This window comes from Populus nigra, chromosome 4 (genome assembly GCF_951802175.1).
Source record: "Populus nigra chromosome 4, ddPopNigr1.1, whole genome shotgun sequence".
Classification (NCBI taxonomy): domain Eukaryota; kingdom Viridiplantae; phylum Streptophyta; class Magnoliopsida; order Malpighiales; family Salicaceae; genus Populus; species Populus nigra.
The window spans coordinates 13436120-13444655 of record NC_084855.1 but is presented as its reverse complement, the minus strand read 5'-3'; the positions used below and the strand labels follow the sequence as shown (position 1 = coordinate 13444655).

At 32.4% G+C, this 8536-nt stretch overlaps 1 protein-coding gene across 1 annotated transcript; it reads right to left on the bottom strand.

The window, feature by feature from the left end:
• Positions 1 to 6418: 6418 nt before the first annotated feature.
• On the bottom strand, positions 6419 to 8536 carry LOC133692898 (AAA-ATPase At2g46620-like). The gene has a single exon (XM_062114067.1). It carries the CDS (start codon positions 8260 to 8262, stop codon positions 6796 to 6798), a length of 1467 nt encoding a protein of 488 aa, XP_061970051.1. The 5' UTR covers positions 8263 to 8536; the 3' UTR covers positions 6419 to 6795.

Sequence of the window (8536 nt, the reverse complement as noted above, 5' to 3'; positions counted from 1 at the left end):
TTTCCCTTAAAAAAACCAAATCAAATTAAATTTGGCCCTTTGTGTTTCCTAATGGCAACGAGAATATATAGAAGTTTGTTTCCCTTATTCCCTTATTCAAAGTCTGAATAAGGGAATTTCAAATTGTTTTTTAATGTAGTAGAGAAATATGTCAATGCTATGAATAAAGAGGTGAACAGAAAAATTTAAAAGATAAAAGAGAGGGTATTAATTTAAATTTAAATAAAAAAAAATTAATGCAAAGTAAAAAAATAAATTAAAAAGGGAGGGTATCAACTTTTTTTCAAAAAATAATTAAAATAAAAAAATAGATCAAGCGTTGATAAGCCAGCCTCACACGCTTAGCCTAAAAAAAAACCAAATTTCATTTTCATCAATCTAGGAAAACCTCTGAATACATTATAAACCTAAAATAAAATCATTTACCAACCGAGAACACCCCAAAATCATTCTCAAAAACAGAATTCAACCAAATAAAAAAAATAAATGAACCCCAATTTACATTTCCCAGCATGTTTCCAGCACCTCATCTAAACTCCTCTCAAGAAGAGAAACTCATAGCACAAATATCATTATTTTTTGTGGCCAAAATGTAAGCAAACAACGACTCTCTCTCTCTTTTTTTCAGCAAGTTTTTCTCTTCACTTTTAATTTCAAAGATTAAAAAATAAACAAAATAAATTTTTAAACTAAAATTAAAATTCTAAAAACTGAGAATGATCACATGTTTTCTTTGTATTTTACATCATGTCTCTCTTTCTTTTAATTTTAATTTTAATTTTATAAAAAAAAAATTAAATAAAAAAAGTCACACAGCAAAATTAAAAAAAAAAAAAAACTGGAGAGCAACATTGTGAATCCCACCTCGATTCTTTTAAGGTTGGTGTTATTATCACGACAAATGAACTAAAAGACTTCATCCATAACGCAAGAGCTAGAAAGTTCTCTTGGAAAGACCATAAAATAATATGATTGCCTCTCCTTTAGGTGCTTCCTCATGCTTCGGCAATAATGGCTTCGTGTTATTTGCACGTGCTTTGCCGCATTTTGGACAAAATTATATAATTCGCACATCTCGAGCGTCCATGCGTTCCTGTTTTGCGTGTTCTAGGCTTTGCACGCCTCCAATTCAATATTATGCTCCCGCATGGATCGAAGAGAGACGAATGGTGCATGCGTTTCGCGTGATCTCTAATCGCATCGCTACTAATCATCACTTGGATCATGAAGAGGTTAGTTACTCACAAGTCACAGGAGATCTTGCTTAATTAGGGATTAACTAGGTTAGGTAATCAGATCCGCCAAATAAGACGCGCGCGTGCGCGTGGACATATATACACATGTATCTTGTTTGTTTTAAGAATTGTGTTGATGGATTTAAAATATAGTACTCACGAAGCCATCATTTGTTTATGTGTTTATAACTGTTTCTATATATTGTTTTTAGTTTTTTTAATGATTTTTATATGTTAATATTAAATATAAAAAGGAAAGAAAATTTCATTCTCATGACGACTAGAGAGAGTTAAAAAATTTATACATTTTTCTCTCTTGAAATTGGTGGGTTTCATCATAAATCAATAAATCAATGGGGAAAGTTTGGCAAGTTTAAGAATCAAGTTGCTAGCATCACTAAAACAAGAATTGAAAGGAGAATTTAGATATTGTAGAGAGAGAATTGATAGGCTAACATTCAAAGATCACTTTCATTATTGGTAAGAAGTTTTAAACCCAATGATGTGAGTTTTATGGAATATACTCTAATTTTATGCATGAAATTGAATTTTTCTAGTTAGGGTTCTTGAAGAGAAATTTGAGGAACATATTATATTATTATAAATTATTGCAGTTGAGGTAAATTGTGTTACAAATAATTTTTTATAGTAGATAATTGAAGAAAATATTATGGGTTATTAGAGAAAATTAGTGCCTGCCATAATAGGGAAAAATAAAGAGTATGAGAAAATTGATTTGTTGCTTACGAGGTGTTATGAGTTTGTTTTTTATATGAATTAATGTTTTTGGTGGTAGTAATTATTGCATGAATGAATGAAATAAATTTCATTGGCCTATTATATTGATGGTTGTTATTGATATTGATTTTTAGTCTAAATCGATTGATTTCATTAATTAATTATGTTGTAAATGTTAAATTTGATAGTTGTGTTACATTGATTAAATTCATTGATTTGTTATAATAATTATTATGTTGATGGAAAATATTAAAGTAAATTGTTGAGTTGATTGAGTTGATTTATTATGTCAATAAGAATTATCAGAATTAATTATTGGGTTAATTTAATTGATATGTTAATTTGTTGTGTCGATATGTTATATTGGAAATAAATTTGTCGAATTGAATTGATCAATCAAATTGACTATGTCTTTTGATTTATCATTAATGTATGTGTTATATCAAAATTGTTTATGTTTTTATTTAGTTAAACAATTGTTTGGTTGTATTGGGAATATGACGTGAGAATGAAAGGTAGTCGTTTTAAGATTAACACACACACACACTTATTTGTTTCAGCTTCCAATGAAAATTGGGTGTATATGTTTGGAAGAGTAGTAAATCGAAAGTGTATGATAATACTAATACTAATACTAATAATATGATGTACCTGGTAGTATAGGTGAGGTCACATTCACTCTTCAGCAGCAACGAACTTCTTGTTGAGTATAGAATCTAGATAGGTAGACACCTTAAACTAGTTGAATTGTTTTATTATAAGAAATTAAAACCATTTATCATCAATTCTTTTGAATTATGAATTTTGCAATTTGATAACAAGTGTGAGCTGGTTGTCCTGGTTTAGAAACTAGCACCTGGTTTTGAGCAGTATAAGCTAATTATCATGATTTAGGATCTAGTGTTCGGATTTAAACAATATGAGATAATTGTCCTGGTTTAGGAACTAGCGTCCAATTGGGCTATAAGAATTGATAGTCCTGGTTAAAGACTAATGCCTATTTTGGGTTATGTGATTTATTACCCTAGTTGAGTGTTTATTCCTGGTTATCAGACAAGTGCTTGGTTCCAGGCAGTAGGGTGAAATGTGGGAATTAGAATCGAAAATTATAGTGTAAGGTGCAACTTTGAATTTAATGACATTATATTTTGTTAGAAAATACTTAAAGATTACATGATATTAAATTTTATTATGTGATTTAATTATACTATGTATTAAATAAATTTTTAGGTTCATCTCAATAGCTGGGATTGTTAGCTAACTTTAGGATGTCTTTTGTTTTTTTGATATAGTTAGAATTTTATGTGTAGGCTTTTGAAAAATTAAATTTTTGTTGTAATAAAAATTTAAAAACTAAGGTATTGTAATTAACTTAGAAAAGATTCTATGGTATATTATATGGTTTAACTTGTTTTATTTCTTTAAACTGTAATGCATGTATTTAATTAACTCTTTAAATACATTAATTTTTTATGTAAATATAGAGTATATTGATAAGATCTTTGAAATATGAAAATAAGTTTGAAATCTTGAATTGTTGAATAGAATAAATGTTTAAAATGGTATAATTGGATGATAATTTTGTGTTTGATGTCAATAACTTGATACTAAATTATTATATTCTTATATGTAAATTCGGGCAAAAGATTGGATGTTGTTACAAAATCAAAATAAATCATGAAGTTTAATTTTCAACAAATTAAATGTCTTGAAAAAAACAAACAAATAAAGAGAAAAAAAATATTATTATAATAAATAGTATTTTGTGAGGTGATACATAGTAAAATCATCATTTTTTTTTTTAATTTTTTGTGATGAAAAGCTTATTACTTCAGTAACATATATGAAGACTCGTTACTTTTAATCTTTATTATAATTAGATTAATGATATTATTAATTATTAAAGTAATTAAAATATATACAAAAGATTGAAAATCATTTAATAAAACAATATATAGTCTTTTATAAGGATAGATTGGAAAATAAATTTACATTCAATGATAAATTAAGAGCAATCACAAGAGATAGATTCAAGATTGGAAATTATCTCACAGACAATAAATGATCATAAATTGTATGTATTTATATTCACGCATGCCCTTATTGTTCGTGTTAATTTATAGTTATAAGGAAGAAAAAAAAGAGAAGAACGGTGCCGTTTTCAAGAGTTTCAAAGGCTCGAAGGAGCGTAGCCGTATCTGAGGATTCGGCTTAAGCGAGTGAAAGAACTTTAGGCAGGCATCAATCAACATGAATTGCAAGGGGGCGTTAAGCTTACAATTGCTGCTCTCTCTCTCTCTCTCTCTCTCTCTCTCTCTCAAGGCTCTGCGACGAAAGGAAGTGACCCCAGGAGGAGGATAGATTGGATTGTTGTTGCCATATGTACTTGGATATGACTTGTTTTTATGAAGATCGTATGCCTTTATAAGGCAGTAATTAAGTTCTTGAGGTTTGTTATAGACTTTGTTTGAAAATCACGGTAATTATTATTTTTAAAAATGTTTTTATTTTTAAAAATAAATTAATATAATATTTTTTTATTTTTAAAAATTATTTTTTATACAAGTACATTAAAAGAACCAAAAAATATAAAAAAATAATTTTAAATAAAAAAATTAAATTTTAATTAAAAAAACATCTCAAATCACCCCGCCATTGATTTGCTTGTTGAGTTTGGAATGCAGATTGAGAAGTAATGTGGTTCATCGCAATTTAGGAGGCAGCCAACAAGGAATTGGTGGTTTCTCTACTTTTAGTGGTGGATGTTTTGCTAGAGATAAGAAAGATGGTGGAAGTGAGATGGTTGTGGTGGCTGTAGCGATCGACGAAAAAAAGAAGGGAGAAGAGGCGGTGGAGATGGCTATCGTGGAAGAGGAGCAAGCATGTTTTAATTATTAAATTAAATATAATGACAGTTTATTAAATAATTTAATTTTTTTTTTTACACGGATGCACGAGGATGATAAATTTATAAAGTAGAGGATGTAATTTTTAAAAAATAATCCAGCTAATTTTCTAATTTGTTAATTCCTAAAGCATATCGAGTAAGTTTCTAATTATATGGAATCAAATTGAGACGATAATTAGCAATTTCTTTTGGCCGTAACGTCTGGCGAGGATCCTTATCAGCGCAGCTGACTTTTGGAACCCACCATCTGTTGGCAGGGGGACAAGACCAAGGTAGCAAAAAAAAATGTTAGCTGTTCACAGGGGCTTCGGTCCGTATGACAATGGCAGCAATAATTATATCGAGCCACTGAACTTTTCTGTCATCTTCAAAGGACAATCTGGCTTCACTTGGCATACAGCTTCAGAGCCTGACCTTTGATAGACATGTTGCCAAATTCTTGGATATAGAAAATCCGATGAATAACTCCACATTAATGACATTGCAGCTTGAACCATTGCAGTACTGCTTTTCGTTTTTTTTTTTATAATAATAACACATGATAGCAGTCCTTTTTTCATTATTGTTAGGCTTCAGATACTATAAAATTAACTTATATTTTCCTCCGCCGTGGTGGTTGTGTTTATGGTCCCAGATTCAGCAGCAGATGCAATGTATATAAAACTGATGAATAAGTTTTTTTTAGAAAAAATAATAAATATTCTTTGTTATTTTTATATTTTCATTTTCATTTTCATTTTTTATATTATTTTACTTTTCTAGTACAAAACCACTTTACAAGTGATTAGTCAAGGTCAAGCACATCATCACCAATGATGAGAGTACGAAAATGGTTGGAGCATCTTTGCTTTTGGCAGAAGAAGAAGATTGGCATTGCTCTAGAAATAGAAGAAAAGCCCTACTTCCGAAACTTCATATACCATGCCCAGTTTAAGTCATCTGTGCCTCTGCTTAATTTTGCTAAAAGACCAATACAGATTCCTGATTTCACCCTTTAGTTACATCCCATTAATTTTATGGTTTTTTTTGGCTACTGATGCCTTCTACATGTTCCAAATCTCCCTCATCAAACAACCAACAATCGCAGGAAAAATTACAGAAGATTGGGGAACACAAAATTCAGATCCATTGTTTTCTTCTGCTTCTGCAGAAAAAAAGGGGAAATGTTTGTTAATCAGTGATTACTCGATTCAAGGGGCAAAGCTAATTAATATTCTGTTGTTGTTAGCATGTCAGAACCTTGGTTGTGTGGTTGGAGGCATGACTCTAAACCACCAGACATACATGTTCTATCTTTTAATTTAAAAGGATCTTTTGCCCAGTGACTGAAGCCAGGAGCGCGTGGATTGATTAGAAATTTATCTTTTTTAAGCCTTCTGCTCTCATAACTAGGTGGATGATGATTATGCTACACACTTGGTTACCTAACCAGTTGGCCTACCGAATAGAATATTCAATATTATACTAACACAGCACCTGTTCTTGAGTGTTGATTCTCCTTTAGGTTTGCCTAAATGATTCGGAAAATGGACAGATATACATACATGTAAAGTCCTCTAATTAGCATCAAGTACAGATCATCAAGCTAATGCATCATGTACATGTCCAAAATACTATTAAGGGAAGAAGCAGAGACGATGAAGTTCAACTTCTTCTACTGCTAAACTAAGAGAGAGTAAAAATAAATGGCGTGAAAAAATATGACAGAATCATATTCTAGTTGGATTGGAACAAAAGCATCCAAACACCAGAATTATTTTTTTTAAAAAAAAAACAGCTGTTCTAAACTATGCTATGTTCTTATCAACATCTGGCATTTTCGATGTATAAGTTCTTCATGCCACCTTCCCGCTTATCAATGTGAAACGTCGAACCGCACCATGGCTATGAAATTTCCTGTATGTTCCCGAAACATCACAAACCACATGATTGACCATCCTTACTGTCTGGCATCCTATCAAACGACTCTGAATTTTTTCTACTTTTCAATCTCAACAAGCCATACAGTTTTCTAATATCCTTCATGGCATTGACACCCTCCTTGGAAAAAACCCCCGACTGTTCCCCTGAATCCTCAGTCGACTTCCTTGAAGAATTATCAGTCCACTGTCTTCTAATGTTCAAAGACCCCCTTCCATCACCGTCCGTTTGCAAAGCAGTAACGACCGATTTCAAGGCCCGACTAGGCGAATTCCTGTTGGCAATCATAAGCTCCCCAATCTCAGCTGGGCTCAAACTGGCCCCGGTTTGAAAAAACTCCTCTACTTGAGGAAACAATTTATGATCCTTAACACCCAAGTAATTATTAGCCAATGTTTTGAAAGCAGAGAAATCACACAAAGGGAAATGAATATGAACATCAATCCGACCGGGTCTAAGAATAGCCGGATCAACATGATCTTTACAATTCATCGTATAAACCATGATTCTTTCGTCTGCACAGCAAGAATTTAATACCCCATCCATGAAGTTCAAAATACCTGACAAGCTGACCCTCGTTGATTTATCCATCAAAAACCGATCAAGGTCTTCAATCAAAATCACTGACTTGCATGTCGTCTGTAACAATAACATTTTCATATCCGAATCATCTAAAACCCTTGAAAGATCAATATCATACACATCGTAGCCAAGAAAATTAGCAATGGCCGCAACAAAGCTGGATTTTCCAGTACCTGATGGGCCGTACAGCAAGTAGCTTCGCTTCCAAGCACGCCCCAGCCGGTGGTAGTAATGTTTGGCTTTGAGGAACGACTCAAGATCTGATTTCAACTTATTCTTGAGATCAGATTCCATTGCAATTGTATCAAACGTCGACGGATGTTTGAACGGAACGGATCTCCACTGTCTGCTTTGCTCATGACTGTCGATATTTATGTAGAGCTTCACATCTTTCTTCTTTTGCTCGAGCTCGTCTGAAGTTATGTGGATGTGCTGCAGATAAGGACGCAGAATTTTGCGCTTATCGGCTCTTCTGATCTTCAAAACGAAGGTTCTGCAACGATTGGTATCGTTTTTTTCCTCGTTAATCCAAGAAACTCTTGCGCCAAGGAAATAATCATCTATTACCTGGTTCGGATCGAGATGAAGGACGATGTCGTGGGGTTTTTTTCCGGTGAATAGATTGATGAAATCAGAGTCTTCGATGGAAGCTATAGAGCTGAGATAAATAGAGACTTCGCAATAAAGATGATTTTTTTGCATGTTCTCATTGAATTCTGGGACTTTGAAGAATTGATAGACGTGGAAACAATCTTCTATTGATCTCCACCATTTTTTGGTGATGTAAATTAGCCCAGTTTTGAAAAAAAGGACACGAAGCAGAAACAGTAGACTGAGTATTACGAACAAAAGTAAGATTGGGGCATAGAGAATTTTCATGGTTTGCTGCCTGTAAATTGCTAATAATAAATTAAAAGATGGATTTTAAGGGGAGATTTTTTTCCTCTTGCAAGAAGAAGAAGAAGAAGAAGTCATGTTTTAACAGGAGGAAGAGAGATTGATAGAAAAAGAGTGATAGAGAAATAACCAGTGTAGAAAGATTTGATTTTGATTTGAAGAGGGAAGGGGGAAGGGGGAAGAAGAGGAAATTAAATAGGAGAAGGAGAAGACAAGTGGTGGAGGAGGCCTAGTTGAAGACAAGTTTAAAGACGGC

Bases quoted from the DNA above. Each gene is read 5' to 3' on its own strand.
- LOC133692898 (XM_062114067.1), bottom strand. From the start codon at position 8,262: ATGAAAATTCTCTATGCCCCAATCTTACTTTTGTTCGTAATACTCAGT.